Source organism: Mycteria americana, chromosome 1, assembly GCF_035582795.1.
Source record: "Mycteria americana isolate JAX WOST 10 ecotype Jacksonville Zoo and Gardens chromosome 1, USCA_MyAme_1.0, whole genome shotgun sequence".
Classification (NCBI taxonomy): Eukaryota; Metazoa; Chordata; class Aves; order Ciconiiformes; family Ciconiidae; genus Mycteria; species Mycteria americana.
In genome coordinates, this window is record NC_134365.1 from 129,937,851 (window position 1) to 129,959,677 (window position 21,827).

Here is a 21,827-nt window from a genome sequence, read left to right on the forward strand (position 1 = left end):
GATTAGCTGGACAGAACATTGCTGCTGACTGAAATATTTGAAGAATTTTTTAGGTGGTGTTACTGTATGCAACTCAGTTTCCTGGTAAATTGTACAAAGATGTTTTGGTAGTGGTACATCATATCAACAGGAACTATTTAGTTTCAGTTGTCTGAACTACGAGGCACACATCTTTTAATTCAACTTAAAATATTTTCTCATTTCACTGCTATAAAAGTTTGAAAGCAGAACATAACTTTTTAATAGAAAAGAACCTTGCCTCTTAAAGCAAAAGTGATTTAAGAGACATGCCAAACTACATATCAATAGGCAGAAGTACATATGATAATTTCATAAAACAGTTTTTTTTCAGTTTATTGTGCAATTTACAAATGTTGAACTGATTATTTGTCTTAGCTGTCTTGGCTTTAAGCTAAGAATATCCAATCCAATATAAACCAGTAATTATAAAGAGGTTTATTTTTTAAACAGAAAATATTAATTTTTCAATTTTCTATATTTTTCACTACCAGCATTTCATAAAAAAGAGGATGGTATTAATTATATGCACAGAAAATAAGCTAGCGGAAATGTGTGCTATTTGTAGAAACCATTCGGGCAAATGCAATGTTCCTGTAGTCAGTATTAGTTTACTAGGAGTAACTTCTTGTCGTGGTTTAGCCCCAGCCGGCAACCAAGCACCACGCAGCCGCTCGCTCACTCCCCCTCGGTGGGATGGGGGAGAGAATCAGAAGAACAAAAGTAAGAAAACTTGAGGGTTGAGATAAAAACAGTTCAATAGGTAAAGCAAAAGCCGCGCACGCAAGCAAAGCAAAGCAAAGCAAGGAATTAATTCACTACTTCCTAGGGTCAGGCAGGTGTGCAGCCATCTCCAGGAAAGCAGGGCTCCATCACGCGTAACGGTGACTTGGGAAGACAAACACCATTACTCCAAATGTCCCCCCTTCCTTCTTCTTCCCCAGCTTTATATACTGAGCATGACGTCATGTGGTATGGAATAGCCCTTTGGTCAGTTTGGATCAACTATCCTGGCTGTGTCCCCTCCCATCTTCTTCTGCACCTGGCAGAGCATGGGAAGCCGAAAAGTCCTTGACTAGTACAGCAACAACTAAAACATCTCTGTATTATCAACACTGTCTTCAGCACAAATCCAAAACATAGCCCCATACCAGCCACTATAAAGAAAATTAACTCTATCTCAACTGAAACCAGGACACTTGTTGAGTACGAATTTGACAGTAGGATCAAGAAGTAGAGATTCTACAACATTGTGTCCATTCTAAAAGGTATTGAGGTGTGATAACAATAAATGACTACATGGTTGCATAGGTTTTCCCACCTGAATTACATTTGCAAATATTGTGAGGAATAAGAAATTAATTCCAGTGCACAATATATGTTGTATGTTACTCCAGCCCCTTTATGTCATTGCGAATTTTTCAGTATGACTACCTTTTTAAAAACATTCTCTAATCCACTTATAATTGTCCATTCCTTTTCAGAACACATTCAGTTTCCTTCCAATATCTGTGATCTTAAAAATTACCTTCATTATTTCTCTAACCTCATTTATTCCTACTCACGTTCTTAATCACAATGCTCTTGTATCTTCTCTGTGTCACCAAGTAAATGCTTTCTCTGTTAAGCCATGCCATGTTTCGCTACTTCTAGTCTTTTCCTGGCCCTCCTGTCTCTTTTAAATTCAGTCTCAAAATAATTCTCTGCTGCATTGATTGCTTTCAAACTAAGTTTTAACAACTCATTCACATTCAGCCTCCTAACTTTTTCAATTTTAACTTCTCTTTTCACTGTTCAGCCTTGTTTCTGGCTTCGTTCCCATTCTGTGAACATGTACGATGGCTACTGCAATGGATATGTGATTTAGTACCTACAGTTTATAGTCATGTGTTATGACATTTTATTAAATATGAGTACATTTCTGTATAATATGGGGAAGTATAATATTGCTTGGCAAAATTTCACCTGTAAAGCACCTGTAATTCTTTTCTGCCACATGAGGGACGTCATGCAAAAGTATCTGATAAAATATGTATGGATTCTGTTTCAACATTCTGATACTCATTTGAAGAATGAAAATAGTTAATTTAGTTCTAAGGGACTGTAACTAAAATAAATAATAGAAAATCTCATCAGGTCTGCAATTCCAGAACAAAGAAATTGTTTTTTGCTAGATCTCAACTGGAAAGGGGAAAAGTAGAAGATTAAAAGGAAGTGTTGAGGAAGAAGGAGCAAATGGAGAGAACAATATGGCTACAAAACAGTACATTTATAATGTATTTTTTAAATTGACAATTTTTAAATTATTAGTGTCTTTTGAAGAATTTAGCAGCTACACTTGAGTTGTACATTGTCTCTATAATGAGAATTTAGAAACCTGTAACTCACTGTTCTTGAAGTATGCTTTCATGCCCACCTCATTAGTAATTATATCTGAGTAGTGATTTTAATTAAGCAAATTCCCTCCTAACAGAACTGGAAGGTAAATTCGGGTCACATCACCACAAATGACCTCACTGCAGTTACATTTTTGCTTAATAAACATGTCTTATATTCCAGCCAGTTAACTGAGATATAATTTAACGTGAACTGCAAACATAAATGTATGAGAGAATAATGGTCTTAAGAATATATTTGTGTGTAACTATTTTAGGATGCCTTTGTTTCATCATCTCAAAATAACAATGGGCTATAGTTTGTATCTGCAAGAGAATAAATAATAGGATTCTATTAATTCATTATATATGCTACATTTATATATATATATAAACTAGAAACATGTTATCCCTGAAATAGCAATCATGGGTTAATATTTCTCTTGTAGGTCAGAAGCATTTTTCATGCCAAAACTTTAAAAATAGCATGTACAAATATATATAGCCGTAAAAATATTTCATCTACAAAACAGATTATTTGAAGGCTTCCTAATGTGCTTCTGTTACCCTAAAATGTTAGGTTTTGCATGTGAATTCACAACGCAATGTTTTACTCCACAGTTCCTAACTGAAGTGACAGTGACAATATTCTGTTTCAGTTACAAAAAGATGCAGTTATTTTTGTTGAAGATAATTTCTTTTATTTTTTTTTTAATTTCCTACTTCACATTTTCCTTTATTCTGAGAGGGGAAAAAAAAGGCCAGATTGACAGTATAATTGTGAAATGTGGGAGGAAAAGGCAGTCAATAAATAGCTTAAGCAAGAACAACTGATAGTAATCTACACATCTTTAGTTCTTCTGTTTCCCATATGATGGTATTTTGCAGGATCTCTTACAAATAGCCAAGTTAATGTTAAGATATGGAGCATGAAAATACACAAATTTCTGCTTTTGTACACCTCCAGGTAAATTTCAGATCATCTGTAGTAGGTCTATGTGACAACAGAATAGTTTAAATTAGTCAGAGCAAAGGGTCTTTATTCCAGCATTGTATCCTGTTCCCAGAAGTGACCAATAATGGATACATAGAAACAGGAAAAGAGATATGACTGATTAAAAGTATTGAAACATCTGTGTTTTCTCGCTTACTCTCCCCTTATTTGTGGCTCAGAAATTTCCTGAGCTGGAGATAGTGTCTTTATATTTAACAGTCCTCAGTGGATTTTTATCCTGTTCTTCCATCCAGTTGCTTGTCTTTGTAAACATGTAGCAAAGTTTTTTATATAGTTTTCAGTATGTCCAGAAATACTTCATGGTAGTTCCTGCTCTTATTATGTATTAAAAATATTTGTAATATTTTCTGTATTATTACCCAATTTATAAACCTGAGGTGCGTTCAGAAGAGGAAAAAAAACCTATTGTGAGATGATTGCTTATCATCTTGTCTCATTTCCAGCTTTTGATTTATTATTTGGAGCATGTAGCTACAAGCAAGGTAGTCATGCTACAGAATTTGAAAAAAAAAACATTAAATCACTTGAACCTCCTCTGCAACAGCTTTTTTGTTAGCTTTTAATTTTAAATTGAAAATATATTCTTTGAACTGGCTTCTGTTGAAGGAGAGCCTCTTTAATAGAAGCTAAAATATATTTAGGAAAAGTTTAAGCATAATAAGGATAAACCACATAAGAGCCATGAATGGGGTATTCAGCCTATTCAAGCAAATTTGACTATTTAAGATTTTAGATGACTTTGCAAAACCACCTTTTTTAATAATGCCTTCCAACTATAGTAGCACGCAATATTGAATACTCTGAAATCTCCAGGACCTCAACCTCAACTTCACAGAAACTAATTATTGTGTCCACTAATTGGCTCTTGTACCAGAGTCTTTATTTCTCAAAAGAAAGAGAGTCATATTGTAGATGTATCTCTTTATAGTTAATTGCTCTTGCTATTGATGCTTTTGAAGGCATTTTGATATTGTACTGTGTGAATATATAAAAAGAGTTTGGAGTTAAATATTCTTATTATGAAGACTAGATGGTCTGTAATGAAGATCCTGACAAGAACTATCATGGCTTAGTAGTCCAAAGTAATAGCAGGATTGGTGGCTGGCTGTAGTGGTTAAAGTAAGCTGAGGAATTATCTTCATTTTCTTACGTTAGAAAACAGTATAGATTATGGCTGTGATATATTTGAGGTTATGGTTTGGAATAAATTTTACAAAATATGCTTCTTAATTAGTTGTCTTTGCTGGTTAAAACTCACAGACAATAAAGCTAAATGCAATGCAGAATACAGGTCAATTAAGTTAAGATTTATATGGTTGCAATTCTGCAAAGAAAGTGTGTTAAAATTTTGTGGTTGCAGGCTGCTTTATCTTGTGGTCTTTATACTGTAGGACTTTTTGCTCCCCATGTACTGCTGTGACAGTGCGTTTGCTAATTTGGATTTTGATCTGAGGGAGCAGACTTTAATGGAAAGTAGTACTCTGGCATGAAAATCTATGCATTTTCAAAGGTCTATAGGTTCATTGCATGTGTCCTAAACCAATTAATTTATTTATTTTAATGTGACTTCTATGCTGAAATTCAGCAGTAACTCTCATTTCATTCATCCTCTGAGGATAGAAAAAGCCGTATTGTCACTATTTGTTGAATATAATGGATTTTAATTTTGAAATGTGAGCTGTATTAATTAATATAAATAATTAGATTTGACTTCTAGCTATTTTTCTAGACATTCAGTAGTGATACTTTCTTTTTTCACCAGCAGCTCTCTTACAGCACAGGTATCTTTTGTGAGATATACTGAAAGATGATCTATTCTGTGAACAACTTCAGCAACAGAAGTCCAGTTGATCAGATTTGTTAATTAAAATTGCCCAAAGTGTCTTCACCTTCTTAAAAACTAATTCTATGATTTATAAATTAGTACTTACAAATTCCATGGAAGTTCATAGTAATTGCAGGATTTGAAAAACAAACTCTAAGGCACAATAGGCTTACTTTCATAGCTATTTTGCTGGCCCATAATCAGCGATGCCTGGATCCATTGCGTACATGGCTCACAGGCTGCAGATTACTCTTCTAAGTAAACCCAACTTGGAAATATGTTAGCGTGCTTGTAAATAAAAGATTGAAAGAATATGCAACCTGGAAAATTTAATCCTATTTAAATGATCATTGTGTACTTAATTTCATTTTTTTACTTCAATTTTTAAGCTCAGCTAGTTGCATGCAGTTTCCATTTTCAGTTACCTATATTACTGATTCTGTAACTGTAAAATAAACAAAATCTGTTAAAGCAATGACCTGATATATACTATGAGAATGTATTTCCATAATTTGTATTATATTTCCCTGACAGATTTAGTTAAAATCAGTAGAGTACCCACTGGTAGAGCCTCTGGAGAGCCCAGAGTCTTTACCCCTTCTCGTCTGTAAGTTCTTGTGAAGTAGAGAGTCCCTCACAGTATATACAGTGATGAACTAAAAAAAAAAAAAAAAAAATCAACCTTTATGTATACATTTTTACCTCTTCCATCTACTTCTTTAATACTGTCACTGTCTTGCACCTACATTAACCTAGCGTAAAGTGAGTGCAAAAATTTTGTAGCAGCTATAAAGTTTATGCTTTTCATTCCGTCATTATTGGGGATTTTATATACCTTATCAGTTTCTGGTTCTTATTTGTTCTCTACCTCTGTAGCTTATGATTATCTTTTTTATTTCTCTTCTTATTAAGCAAACAAGCATGTATCTATATACAAGATGCTTCAGAAAAGCATGTACTCTAGCATTTTTCGTGGGGAAAGCTCTTTATTGCACACAGCCTTGTAATCCTACCAGTTCATGAGACTGTGTAACTCTTCTGCTTCAAGTTCATATAGTGTTTATAATTATAGAACTTTTTGTAACTTCACCAAAAAGTAATGGTTTTGAGAAAACATTGTAGATCAGGTGTGTTTGCCTCATGTTGAATTAAACCCTTCAGACAAAGCAGTTAATCTGTTTCAGAAGACCAGATTAGGAAGCAATGAACTGTTTTGTCTATATTATAAAATAACTGTCCATTTCTTGAAAAGCTCTCACATCTCTGTTTTCTTCAAGGGATTTTAAATTAGCCTGGAGATAATTGTTATTTCCAGAAAGGACTCAAATTTAACCAAATTATAAATCTGCAGAATCATAAATTTCCCCACTTTCAGGGCATACTTAAATTTTAACAGCTAACACTATAGACACAGAGACATGTGAGACCTAAGCAGTAGAAACTAGAATCAGCTGCCAAGAAAAAAGGGTCTAACCTGAAGGGTTGGTGATGGTGAATAGATAAAGCTGGAACAAGGATGGTTTGAAGTAGGTGGCTCAAAAATGCCACTTCAAAGGCAGTGACAGAGTTCATAATTTGTCCGGTTTTGTTTTGAACTGAAAGTTATTATCTCCCAACCAAATTGTGCATTTCATGCAATACTGCCAAGGGATGGAATTCCTTTTATGAAAGTTTACTTTAAAAAAAAAAATACATGGACATCACACACGCAAACCAGGTTTGCCCTCTGTTAAAGGAGTATTATTAAGGTTAACTGCCTAAAAGTAGAGAAACAGTAAAATTCAGGTTGCATGGAATATTGTAAATTCAGTGTCTTGCATAGATACATTATGACAGAGCTTTTAATTACAGAATTGGTATCCTTATATCCTTCAGTGAACGAGATGAGCCTGTTGTAAAAGGAAGTCTGGACTGTGCGATAAAGGAGACTGTTGCTTTTGTGATCACTGATTTGTTTACTGCAGAAGTTAGAAGGTAGGCAGAGAGAGGGTATCTCAAGGTCTTCCTGAATTGGCCGTGACTGTGTGGGTGAGGAGAGGGAGAGAAGCAATTCAACTACTGCTACGCATCTTTTCCTTTCTCTCTTCCTTGCCTATTGCATAGCTCTACTAATCTATTGCATATCTCTCTTCTTCCATAGGTCAGCACTGCAGCTGATCAGTTTTGTGAACGATGTTAAATAAAGGAGCAGGGGCTTGCAGAAAGACAGTTCCATGATTGAAACAGTCGAGCGCTACTCAGAAATATTCTGTACCTCAATTACAGAGTTCCCTCTGAGCAAAGTAATCTTTCAGAGATGTTCCTGAGGTCTGGGTCTGTTACGTTAGATGTTGAGGTCTAAACCAATGGAGCATTGAGCACTTGGATACAACTGGATTCACTGGGAAATATACTTTGAACTAAATGATTATGTAGGACCCTGAGAAATCAGGCCTTATACATCATGAATCAGTTGCCTTGAACTGTTGAATGTTTTGTCTTTCATTCCGACACAAGTAGAATGCTCTTCTGCTGCTCTTGTCCTTCTACAACAAGGTGACCCGCCTAATGGATGAGGGGAAGGTTGTGGATGTTGTCTATCTAGACTTCAGTAAAGCCTTTGACGTGGTTTCCCACAGCATTCTCCTGGAAAACTGGCTGCTCGTGTCTTGGACGGGTGTACTCTTTGCTGGGTAAAGAACTGGCTGGATGGCCAAGAAAGCCAACAGCATCCTGGCTTGTATCAGAAATCGTGTGGCCAGCAGGACTAGGGAAGTGACTGTGCCCCTGTACTCGGCACTAGTGAGCCCGCACCTCAAATACTGTGTTCAGTTTTGGGCCCCTCACTACAAGAGAGACATTGAGGTGCTGGAGCGTGTCCAGAGAAGGGCAGCGAAGCTCGTGAAGGGTCTGGAGCACAAGTCTTATGAGGAGCAGCTGAGAGAACTGGGGTTGTTTAGCCTGGAGAAAAGGAGGCTGAGGGGAGACCTTATTGCTCTCTACAACTGCCTGAAAGGAGGTTGTAGAGAGGTGGGGGTCGGTCTCTTCTCCCAGGTAACAAGGGATAGGACAAGAGGAAATGGCCTCAAGTTGCACCAGGGGAGGTTTAGATTGGATATGAGGAAAAATTTCTTCACTGAAAGGGTTGTCAAGCATTGGAAGAGGCTGCCCAGGGAAGTGGTTGAGTCACCATCCCTGGAGGTATTTAAAGGACGTTTGGATGAGGTGCTTAGGGACATGGTGTAGTGGTGGTCTTGGTAGTGTTAGGTTTACGGTTGGACTTGATGATCTTAAAGGTCTTTTCCAACCTGTGCGATTCTGTGATTCTGTGAAAGTGGAGGGAATATGTGGATGCTGCTGAAATGTTGGGACTATTGGAGCTGGGGGGAAACCAGCAAAGACCCCTATTGAGTGTTGAAAAAAGAAGTTCGATAAGACAAGGATTTAGCTTTGCACACTGAACAATAACAGTAAAATACAATATTAAATAGATCTTCATGGAATGCTGCCCATTCTGTGCACTGAATGAGATTAAGTCAATTGTAGTACTTTTGTGGCCATTGATATTGTTATATTTGTGCTCCTTCGTAGCCTTTTATATAACTTTTTCCTCACCGTCCCTTCTGAGACATTGAGCCAAATGCTCAAGGCAATTTTCTACTGGCAGGGAATATTCTTCCTGTACGTCATTGCATTTGTTAACTGGTATCCCTTTATTCCAACAGTTAATTAAGATCAAATTTATCAAGTGGTCCTCCTTTTGGTTTCTGCTGCTTTTTTATAGAAGTTCATCACTGAGCTTAAGTGAATAGTTGTCTCCAAGGACACGTGGTGTGGAAAAAACCCCACTATTTCAGAGCAGTGGCAATATTTTTTCTTTCAAATCATTATTCTTTTTTCTGCATTCAGATTCTGCATATGCAGATGTGGATGGCTGCTGTCCTCAGCATTATCATTTCATGAACCTTCCGTTATCTCCCTAAACAGGTTAATGTTAATAGTACTGAATTCCATTTATTTGGGGAACTTGATAACCAAGAACAGTAGTGATAGCTCTAGTGAGTACCATACAGTGGACCGTATTACACCCCTAATTAAGCAAAACACTATGTTGGTTTGCTGATGTGTTGAGTTGCTGATGTGTTCGCAATGGTAATTATGGTAAGGCCTCTTATAGACTGCTGGGAGGCTGCAGCATGTGACCTTTTTTAATTCTTTTTTAATTAAGCTGTAATTCCCCTAGCCAAGACAGGACTTAGAACTAAGTTCCAGACAGTAGCTATCAACTGAACTATAGGCGAAAAGAGGATGTTGTTCTGTTGCATTTGTGTATTTTGTAATAAAGACAGCTTTATCAGCTATCAAGGACAATATTATAAAACTGCTTTACATGTAGAAATTCTAAAGAATAAGAAATTATTTTCAGATTTTCCACTAGCAAAATTTAGTCATCATTACTGCAGCTGGTTGATTGCTGTTTGTTGTGCTCTATTCTGCAATAGAGGGTTGTTACTTCTGGCCAAAGATGGTACAATAGAAATTAGTCGGCCTTTTTTCCTTTACCTATAAAATATACAGTGGAAGTATAACGTTATTATATAAAGGAATTATAACTTAGAATTACAATAAAGTTTTTAACAGATTACCGTAGGGGAAGGTTTCCAATAATAGAGAACAAAGCCTTGTATGAAACAGATAACATTCCTTGTTTTATGCTCAACTACTTCAGATAGCTGGAAAAATATAATTTTGTTTCTTTACATCATTCTGTTGGGTTTTGGTTTTTCAAGTGTATTGGCTGAGATGAACTTTGAAAGGTTGGAACAGTTATAAAGGATGCCCAGGTTCTTAAAGCTGACGATGTCTAATTCCAGCCAGAGGTACCTGTGTAAGGGGAGGCTCAATCCACACACCTGTGCTCTTAATAAATCACAATAATACTTCCCTTACTAAATAGAAAAAAGTGATTGTAGAAGATGAAATAGAAATTTAAAAAATTCTGAACAACTGTTCCCCCTTGCACTGTGTCTGTGCAGGCTGGTTCTTGCTTCTGCCCTTTATTTCAGTCAGTTCTGTGGCTTTCTGCATTTCAGCAAGTGGAACCAAGTATTCTCTTGTTCCTCAGCAGTTTCCCTTTTGCTCAGCTCTGAGGCTTGGCTCATCTGGCTCCAAAGTCTGTGCTGTTATTCTAGCACATGCCACACTGAGCTGTCTAGAGAACTTTCTGTCTGCGAGCAGGCTTAGTGGCTCATCAGGCAGAAGTAATGTCCCTTCATCCTGTGTTCAATGTAGCCTCGCCAGTCTTCATAATGCAATGCAATAGAATAGTTAAAAAAGTAAACATGCGGCTAATGTCTGTCACATATGGTCAGACCAGTGTTGGTGTGCAGCTCATATGTGAGCAGAGCAAACCTATAGCTGCCTGGTCCTGACTGCACAGGTGCACTCTTAGTCCTTTGTGTAGCAAGACATTCTTCCCTAGAAGTAGGAGATGCCTATGCAGAGAGCTTGCAAAATCTTTTCCTTTATCCTATGGAATGTAGGGATGAGCGTGATAGCTATTAAACTGGTTTGAGCATTAGTTGGGGTGAGAGGGAAAAGATTCTTAAAGCAGTCATTGTGAATGAAATGAAATGAAACAGTATGGGGACAGGCCTAAGAAATAATTTTCAGACATACAAGAAAAGTACATTTCTTCTTGGAAAAGAAGAAGAAAAGGCATGTTGCTCTAGCAGAGATTAGCCCTCAGGTAAAGTGACAGTAGGAAAAGGAACACTATCTTGGTACTGTGAGTAACAAAAGTCTTACAGATTGAATAAAAGATTTGAATACTTGAAATACTGTAGAAAATTTGAAGCTTAGTGAAGGTAATAAGGAAGGAGGGAACAAGTATATGCATGTGCAACTGATAGGAACTGTCAAAGTTACTCTTCTGTTAGGTGCAGGTAGGAGGAACAGTTTCTCATAAAGTCAGTGAGTAGAGAAAATATGACAATCAGTCAAATGACTGACAATCAAAGTAAAAGATGCTGTAGGATAACACTGATTTTGCTGACACCAATAGCAGAAGAGAGAGAGAATATAAAACAAAGGAAAGGAAGGGAGAGCAACAACTAAACAGGATGCTGAAAAGAGAAGGCTACTTTTCCTTCCAGAATGATGAAGCCATAAATACACATTTTCATAGTTTTTTGAACTATAAGGCTGTAAAATTCATAATGAAGTGCATATGAAAGTGGAAAAAAGCTTGATTTTTTTTGTTTGTTTAACTTTTTGCTCTTGAAATCTCCAGTTGTATTTTAGCAAAATAGATTTTGATGTCTGTATTTCTCCGTTTGTATGTCTGTTGCCAGAAAGAAAAGGAATAAAGTCTGTGTTTTTTTCTCAATCCCCTATGACAAGCTAAAGAAATAATTCAATACTTTTTTGGATAACCCATGTGTGTTTCTTTTGGCTAAGACATAATTCACCTGTCTCCATCCTATTTTTCTGTTTATACATTTAATGGCTTTTCTGCTCATGAAGATTTTTAGAATACAATTTAATTAAGAACATAGAACATTTAACAGGTCTTTGTCAGAACAGTGTACTTTAAAGTGGCTGTTACTTAAGTCCTTATTGCATTTAGAATTTACATTTTAAAAATTAAAATTAAATAGACATGACTATATTACCTATTCCATCTTGAATATTTTTCATGCTACTGCATGATATCGTGATCACAATTCAAATTTTAAGGTGAACTGATCATCATCAATGGATAGAATTACCTTTTCCTTTTTTTTATGTATGTGACAGTATAAAACACAATAGACATTTGTCAAGGGAGCTGAATCTGCTGGTCTGGAGTTACTTTGTTGGTAGCATTACTGGGAACAGACCGTAGGCTTCTTGACCTGTGATATACTTTCAGGACCCTGTTACCATTTACTGCTGGAGAGATCTGCAAAGAGTCATTAGTTAATACTGAAAATTCATCCTAGGGTGAAAATTTCATCTTTATTTTTGTGAAGACTACTCTTATTTATGTGTTATGTAGAGACCAAGTGACCTCACAGTCTACTGCGTGACATGACAGCACCTGAAATATACGTCCCCTTAGAATGTGCCTTGTTCTTGGATCAGAAAAGGGAAGGGTTGAAAAATGGTGGGTAGACTGGGCATTTCAACAGGAAAAAATCATAATTTTGTTGTAGGTGTATGGTGAAAGTAATTCCATTCAGTCACGGTCAGTTGATTTAACACATCCACATCAAGTCATATTACTGTTTGGAGCCATGATTCTTAATTGCTTGAATGGGAAGTGCCTTCCTTAGAGAGGCAAGTACTGTGTGTTTTGTCATCAGTAATACGTCAAACAGCAATACGTTTTGTAGTCAGAACAAAAAAACTCAATATAATTAAAAACCTTAAATAAACATAGGCTGAAAAATTTCCCTAGAGAGTTAATAAAACCAGTATGTTTTGATAAGCTTTGTGGAAAAAAGGGTCAAGCAGCTACTAACCAAAACCTGCTTTGTTATTTTTTCCAAGTGCAAGTGTGTTGAAGAAAGCAAGCTAAAGAAAATCTTCTTGTGAACCACTGGCTTACTTGACCATGTCTGTAAAATGAAACAGTTTTTAAATTGTTAGAAAATTCAATCATTCCAGGTAGCTGGCAGCCTTGGTTCCTGTCTCTTAACTCTTTATACTATCTTACCTGTCCTCGCAGTTCCCAGTATTAGTCTTTTTCACAACCCAATTCATTCCAGTTTTTTCACTTGCTTTCAGTTGACTTCAGCCAACTTCTACACTCCAAATCCCAAGGTGCAAATTTTTCCTTTAATGCCAGTAAAATCTTTAATTGTCTTTTTCAGTCTTTATTTGTACCAACTGCACCTAATAGAGTAGTTAAAGAGATTAATTTTCTTTTGCCCTTTTCTGTCAATAGTTCCGGCATTTTCTTTCCTTTGTAATGTACTTTTGTTCATACTGCCTGGTTCTGGCTTTTTTCCTCTCAACGTTGCTTAAGCTCTATTGACTTTGAATGAACTAATAATCTACTGCATCTCAAAACTGCAGTTGCAAGGACAGGCCAGTTCATCCAGGTGGAAACATCTGCAGTGCAAGTGGAACCACTGAGAAAATCAGGTACTAAAAATCTAGGTTGTCTCAACTGAGCAAGCAAAACCTACAATTTTTCAGATTTATGATAAGGCCAAATCTGGGTGGATTTTCATATGAATGGCAAAAAAAAAAAGCATCTTCCAGACCCAAGGTGTTTTCATTCACAAAGACAGTTTTGAAATCCTTAATGAAATGAAAATGCCAGCCTCATTTAGAGCAAGGAAATAGTTAAAATTATAATAACAAACAGTCTGACCAATGTATCTTCTTAGTTTTATTACCAGAAATGACTAAACTATTCTGTCTGATGTTATCTGTTAAGAAAACAGTCTTGATTATTGGAAAGAACATTTTAGCATTTAACATTTCGACAGTTATAATTCAGCAGTTTTAAAGACACATAAAATATGATTTTATAATGAGAAACTTAGAGGAACTGAAAGAATAAGCAGTGGTATCAGTCTCACCTGGTGGAAGGCATGGTTAGAGGGTGAATAATGTGTGCTACTTTCTGAAGCTGTAATCCTGCAAAGGGAGTATTCAAAATGAGAAAACTACTCTGGACTTAAATTTGCCTTTAGTAAAAAAAATGTTTCTTTAAAATTTTATGTCTCTGAGTTCTAAAGTTCTAAATGTCTAGCCAGATTCTGCATCTTTTACAGTGAGACAGGCAGTTTCTGAAGGAAGAAAATATATAATGTAAATAAGAGTGCTGGAATGAACCCTAAATCTTTACTGCAAAAATACTTTCTAAAACTGCCCAAATAATTTCTAAAACTCAGAACCAGTCTTTAAAAACTGATAGAAACATTCTTGGAGAATTTACTAACACATGTCCAATCTTTCTCCTCCCTTTAGTAACATAATGCAATAGTAGGTGAGGAACACTTCCTCCCCTTACTTTCTTACTCTGAAGCAGCTGCAAGCTCGTGGTTTAGACTCTGTGAATTAATTCATACGGCTGCCAGGCATATTCTAGAGGACAACATATGGGTCCAGAGATTTTTTTTCCTTCTAGGTCAGTCCATAATAACAACCAGGACTATTTTCCATGCAAAAATGTCTGGCCATTTTTCAAAATAGTTTGTGAGATGACTGGCTGACTGATTCCTAGCTAGATGTGATGAAGTCTACATCAACATCTGAATTTTTCATGTCATCTTTCCCCTTAAAATTTGTGTCATCATGCATGCATTGTTATTCAGTAGATTACTCTCTGTAAATGTTTTGCTTTGACTGCACCAAATCAACTTTGTTTTGCATAATCATTAAATACTTTATTAAGAATAGTTTTTGATTCAAAGTGCATGCATATTTAAGCAGATTTTTTCCTAAGTATAGCCTTCCTAGCAATATATGGCTATAAGAATTTAACTTCAGCGCATCCTAATTGTTTTTCATTCTCTTAAAAATTATGGTTAGAAACAGCCATCAAAACTTACATTACATGTCTCTATTAATAACTATGTCTTTGTTCTCAATGTATTATATGCAATACCTTAAAATTCTATTTTTTCTCAGTATTTTAGGAATTCTGAAAAGATTTCATATAAATTCAGAAATAAGGACACTCACAGGAGGTGTTGGCTTTGTGTTGTTCCGTTGTTTGTTTTTTTTGTTTTGGGGTTGTTTTGTTTTGGTTTTTTTAATGGATTTGCGTACCATTATGATATATAAAATTCAGGGTTTTCATTGTTGTTTATGTGGATTATTTCAGTATGAATTATTCTTGGTGCTGTAGAATCTGCATACTTAAATTTGGTTTGTATTATGGGATGAATAATCTTTATGTAGATGAATATTACTTCGAGACTTTTTTTGTTTTTGCTTTTTAATACAAAGTGTGTGGCATGGGCATTAGGTCAGTAGTAGTTCACTTCCAAGTGTGAATATTTAACATCATGTTTGATGTTCCTTTTACAGCTGAGCCAACAGTCTGAATTTCTGCTGACTTGAGTAGTTGTTTTTCATTCCAGATGCAGGATGAGCAAGGATGTACAGTTATCTTTTAGAGAGCTAACAGCACGGATGGAGGTAGTGAAGCTACAATATAACAGTGGATTTAAAAATATATGTATTTTTTCAAGTCAAAACCAACAGTTGACTCTGAGGCATATTTTTTACGGTTGTAGACCTTTTACAATGTGAATATTCTCTGCTTATGTATATTCAGATCAAGGTGGCCATTGCTCTACTCTGGCTTGTTAACAGAGAATGTGCTTAAAGATGCAGAAGGAAATTTAGCACAGTTTTGAAAGTGTATAACTATGGCTTGATTTTATCAATGAAATCAGTGAGAATGGTTTAATTCATTTAACGATCCCAGAGGGTCCCTGCATATGTCACTGTCAAATGTAAACACAAATACTCTGCATGCTCAACATGTTCTAGAATAACAAGATGCTACTACTATTTCAACTCCTGATGATTATTCTCTTTGTTTTAATTTTTCTTTTCCCAAAAATGCATGGGGAAAGAGACGGCATAATGATCTAGTGACTTTAGTAGGCCTCAGCAGTGGAGAACTATTTAATTGTGCTATCCATAAATGAGTATTCTCTTTTTTTGTTAAAAATATTTATACTTCAAGCACAGAGGATATCCATTCCTCTGCTTTGTCACCTCATGACTGATCCCAGCTCTCTGCTGGCAGTGGTGCTGTAAGATTTGAGGGAAGGTGGAAATATTGTTGTTTCCTCCCTCTACCAAATACAAGGATTGCTGACACTGTTCTGCAAAGTCCTTTGGTTATACTTCCTCTCGCCCTTTTCTGATTTCCTTCTCCCAGAAAATGGCGATTTTTTGAATGAGAACATACTTTGGAATACCTGCCAAGTAACTATTTTGGTTTCCATTTATGTTAGAGTGTTCGCTTGTCTTTACATTTCTTCAAGAATTATTACAATGGTGAGGTTAGTGTGCACCATTTTGCCATTGGAGATCGTGAGTCCAAGATTTTTTCAATGCAATTCTGTATAATATTTGTGATAGCATGAGAAAGCAGTGAAAATGATGGTCAACATGTCTAAGGAAAATTATACTGAGTAGTTGTTCCTCAGAAGAAGAGTTATTAGGGAGTGCTTTGTTAAACACTTCTCATACACAAGACAATATTCTGTATCAGATCTAGAGAAAGGAGGATTTTCAGATGGAGACTTTTCAAATAGCTGACAGAGACCATCACAGGTGTCTGTAAACGTGAGATCCCTAGTCTCATTCAGCTGTTACAGCATCTTTTTTTCCCCCAGTGTATCAGATGTTGGTATATTCTGTGCAGTATTGTTATAGAAAGGAAAAAATCTTTACATATGCAAAAGCAATGATGAAGTTATCCCTTTCCACAGTAGACTATATACTACAAAAAACCTCTTGCTGCAGAAATGTGATGTGGTTGAGTGTAATTTCTTGCTACATTGTATTTTGTATACTACTTAAAATCTGGAGTTGCACACAATTCAAATATTAATTGAATTGTGCAACAGGAATATATGTTGAACATTTTCTGTGCTTCATTGTTTATATTCCTGTAAGATAGTACTTTCTTTAAACCAAAAAAAAAAAAAACCTATTGAGTTCAGCAGACTTCCAAGCCTGCTTTTCTGATGCAGATTTATTTACTGAACATTGTTTTTCACGCATATGTGGCGATGAAGTTGTGACTGGTGTTTTATTTGGCCTAACACACATGTGACAGAGGGATTCGCATAAATTGTATGTGCTTATTAGATCTATACAATTCAGAATGAATTTGTTGTGAAGATGAAGACTGAAGATTTCATTTTAAGTGATCATGTTACGTTCATTACACTTCCTGCTTTCTAGTGATAAACTTTGGCTTTCTGTCCTAAACTACAGTGAAAGGCTTTAGATGCTGCTTTGAGTGTTTTATTGGCACAACTACATCAGTACAGATAGTTTCTGCTAACTACAAAAACATTAAGTGTCTTGGTATCATTTTTTATAAAAGCATAAGCATATTTTAATGTAAACAGTTTAGTTTTGTACTAACTTGCTAGCAAAGTAACTAAGCTTCTTCAGAACTTCTTGAAAAATTTATGGAATGACATCTTCTGTAGCAAACCTGTATTTCTTGCTTCTGTTTTGTCCTAGTCTTCTACTATTATACTAATTTGTAAATACTTGTTATTGATTTCTCTTGACATTAAGCAATAGAGCATAAGTGGGAATTCTGTGCTTGTAAGAGTTACCTGGCTTCTAAAGTATAAATATAAAGATGGCCTTTGTGGGAAAGAGAAATCAACAGTAATGCATTTTTGTTTGTTTTTTAAAAGTTACAATTTGGCATGAGATTTCTGAGCTTTTTCAACTTTCTAGGATGGTTTTAACAAAATGGGTATCTATGGATTGCTCAAGCCTAGTATTGCATGTAGTGTAAAGGGTTTTTTTCTTTTTTATATTCTGTTTTCCATAGATTCTCTGCAATGTCAGCATGCGACTTACTGCTTTTTTGATGATACAATTTTACTAGCTGCTGTGGGAAATAAATTTCTCTCTCATTTCCAAGAGAAAATACTTAAATAAGAAACAGTAAACTAGAAATGAAAAATCAGACTATTTATTGAAAATCAATTATAACAGCACTTTACAGGTATAATTTTAATATTGTCACTATTCAGAATAGTTGCTAGGAATTTTGAATTCTAGTGTAAAATATCTAATTTAATCTGAGATTTTTTTATTTCCCTCAATTTTATCTGATCTTGGTCAATTAACTGGTTTTATACTAATAAGTACTTCCACACATTATTTTTTTGTTTTATAAAAAGCTGGGTTTTTATACAAGACAATGGCATTCTATTTATTCCTTTGTAGAACTGTCTGAGCAGATGCTATTTGCATTACTCTTAAAATTTTGGTTTTGATCAGTTTTTAGAAACTGTTGAAGAAAAGACATTTAGCACCATGCGGATGGGGTCTGAAATGGATCTTGAAAACTACCAAACTGCTTTAGAAGAAGTACTCACATGGCTTCTTGCTGCTGAAGATGCATTACAAGCACAAGGAGATATAGCCAATGATGTAGAAGTTGTTAAAGAACAATTTCACACCCATGAGGTATATGTTTATACTAATCTTTCAGTGGGCATTTATCTGCTTGTATCCCATCATAACGTCAAAAATACAAAACAAAGATATTTCTAGTTTATTTTATTCCTTTTCCTTGTTTTTAATTTTGATTTGGAGAATTTAAAGGTAGTACTGGAGACTGTGCCCTATGCAAAAAGTGAAAATGTTTATTTCTGTTTTGTGTTACAAGGTTTGTGGAGGGGTTGAAAAAATAAAAAGCAAAGTTGAAAATCAGGTTTGGACAGTGGTGGAATTGAAGATATTTCGCCAAAGTCTGCTCTTTCCTTCCAAAGAATCAAACTTAAAATTATTTTTATTGTCAGGGTTTTATGATGGAATTAACAGCTCACCAAGGACGTGTTGGCAATGTTTTGCAAGTTGGAAGTCAACTTCTAACAATTGGGAAACTTTCAGATGATGAAGAGAATGAAATCCAAGAACAAATGAATCTACTTAATTCCCGATGGGAAAGTCTCAGGGTAGCAAGTATGGAAAAACAAAGCAAGTAAGTAATATGTGAGGTAAAATAATATATATGGAGTTTGAACCAATTAACTTCACTAACAGAGTTTTCTTTCACTTCACTGTGAACAAAACTCCGTCTTAGGTCTTTTTTAACCTGAAATTTGATGTGTAGTGACTTTTAAGCTTGCATGTTGTTTTGAGACTGGAAGCTTCACAAACCAGCAGCTATCAACAACTTGGACAGTAATAACATTTTAACCAAAATTTCTATAACCTACCTCACTTTTTTTCTGATTGTTTCAACAAGTACCACACAGTATTTAGCTACAAAGGAGGGAATCTTTACTGAGATACAAAAGCAAAAGGGAAACAAATCTTTAAGAACTGTAAAACTCGATCCCATAAAAATAGTAAATGGGAGCTTAGCTTTCCAGGAAATATTGTCATGGTTTTATGTGAGGACAAATTACATTATTCAATAAAGGCCAAGTCCTATAGCTTAAAATAGAAATACAATTAAAAGTAGAAAAAAAATCTATTAATTAGTCACATTAGTCTTTGAAACATTTTTAAGATTTCTATGTCTTATTTTGAAATTTTGATTTACATAGTGCTATCTAGTATAAGAAACCCCATAAAGGTAAGAGCTTGTGATTGTGCCACAGTGGAGTAATTTGTTTTGCAGGATACAGAGTGGTTAAACCAGAAGAGTTATTGAAGGTGTTTTTTATGAGAGTTGCCTTCCTTATCTTAAGAAAATGTCTGTTATTTACCTGATCTTTCACATTTCTTTTTCTCAGCCTTTCTTCTTTTTTCAATGCGGATACTTTTAATCTCTGTCTGATAGAACAACTCTGTTTCAAACTCATGTGACTGAGTCTTACGTCGTCATGAGGAATTTTGTATGCCTGCTGCCCTTTCTGTAAAGGGGACCAATGGTGAAGGTTACCAACTATCATACTAAGTCAAATCCAGTGGAAATTTTAAAATTAATTGAATGTCACTAGGGGCTTGTTTATAGCCAAGCAGTATTAATTACTGAAAAATATAACTATTCTCTACAGTAAAACTAAATAAATGCACTGGCAAACAACCTGAATCTGAGTTCCCTGGTGACTTTTTAGGGACTTTGAACTAGGTAGACTTCATTAAAATCTTTCTGCTGAGGTCTTAATTTTTCTCTCAGAAAATCCCAGTGAACGTGTACTAAATGAGAAACTCTTCTGTCTTTTCCTTCAGTACAGCTGGAGAGTGTCTCCTTTTGCGAATGTGATTTTAATAAAAGCTGCATATGTCTAGTAGTCAGGCCAATGGTCTAGCCCAGCATCCTGACTGTAACAGAACAAGAAAAGATAAGCTTCAGGGGATATACATGATCTCCTGAAGCAGCATGTTCTCATCACCTTTTGCCATTGGTGGAGATCAAATATTGGGCTGCATGGGCCCATTGCTCTGGAGACCAAATATTGGGCTGTATGGATCATTGCTCTAACCTAATACTGAATGTCTTATGTTACAAAGTTCTCCATAGAACTGTCCCGAACTCAAGTTGTTTTCAGCTGAGGTGACTTCCTGAGATGGAAGCAGGTTTTTTGTATTTGGTAGCCTGCTACTGATTTTTTTTTCTTCCATCTATTTATTCAATATCCCCTTGGACTTGTTAGCGCCCATAGCATCCTTTGGCAGTGAATTCCACAGGCACCTTATCCAGTATGAGTGCTACTTTTTTGAGGAATGGCTTCTTTTTCTTTGTTTGTCACTGGTAGCTTAAGTGATTCCCTCTAGTTACTATGTTACAAGTGAGGGTCAACAGTGTATATCTTTTCCTTCCTCTCTCCATAATATGTATCTTTGATTATTCATCTTACTCCTCTTTGAGAATTTTCCAGTTCTGCCTTATCTTTTTGGAGTTGAGGGGACCAGAATTCCCCACAATATTAAAGGGTAAACCATGATTTTCAACAATTGCATAACATTGCTCTCTTTTTTTGCAATATGTTCTTAGTAAGAACAGCCAGCTGAATATGAGCCAGCAGTGTGCCCAGGTGGCCAAGAAAGCCAATGGCATCCTGGCTTGTATCAGAAATCATGTGGCCAGCAGGACTAGGGAAGTGATCGTGCCCCTGTACTCGGCACTGGTGAGGCCGCACCTCGAATACTGTGTTCAGTTTTGGGCCCCTCACTGCAAGAGAGACATTGAGGTGCTGGAGCGTGTCCAGAGAAGGGCAACGAAGCTGGTGAAGGGTCTGGAGCAGAAGTCTTCTGAGGAGCGGCTGAGGGAGCTGGGGTTGTTTAGCCTGGAGAAAAGGAGGCTGAGGGGAGACCTTATTGCTCTCTACAACTACCTGAAAGGAGGTTGTAGAGAGGTGGGGGTCGGTCTCTTCTCCCAGGTAACAAGTGATAGGACAAGAGCAAAGGGCCTCTAATTGTGCCAGGGGTGGTTTAGACTGGATATTAGGAAATTTTTCTTCACAGAAAGGGTTATCAAGCCTTGGAAGAGGCTGCCCAGGGAAGTGGTTGAGTCGCCATCCCTGGAAGTATTTAAATGACGTTTGGATGAGGTGCTTAGGGACATGGTTTAGTGGTGGTTTTGGCAGTGTTAGGTTTACGGTTGGACTCGATGATCTTAAAGGTCTTTTCCAACCTATACGATTCTGTGATTCTGTGATTCTGTAACTCCAAACATTTGTTTTCTTTTCAGCTTTCTACTGAGTATTGAGATTGTTTTCTTTATTCTATCTTTCTTTGACAGTCTATAAAATTGTTGATGGGTTTCAGATGTTTCAACCTAACTTCCTCCAGCTTTATTATTTTCTTGGAGAGAAGACTCTATGATACTTTACTGTAGGCAGCTTTTATTTGCCATATTAATTTTCATTTAAACCAACACATGCAAGTAGCAACCTCACCTCTATGAGTGGTGCTGTCCACTAAAATGTCCTTTAACACCAATTGT

At 36.0% G+C, this 21,827-nt stretch overlaps 1 protein-coding gene across 6 annotated transcripts in view; it reads left to right on the forward strand.

The window, feature by feature from the left end:
* The window catches only part of DMD (dystrophin), a 1,157,417-nt gene that overhangs the window by 315,806 nt on the left and 819,784 nt on the right, over positions 1-21,827 (forward strand). For all 6 annotated transcript variants that reach the window (XM_075520648.1, XM_075520634.1, XM_075520658.1 and 3 more), the window contains 2 exons: positions 18,206-18,394; positions 18,730-18,911. In XM_075520648.1, the coding sequence (XP_075376763.1) occupies positions 18,206-18,394; positions 18,730-18,911 (371 nt within the window). The remainder of the gene's footprint in view (positions 1-18,205; positions 18,395-18,729; positions 18,912-21,827) is intronic.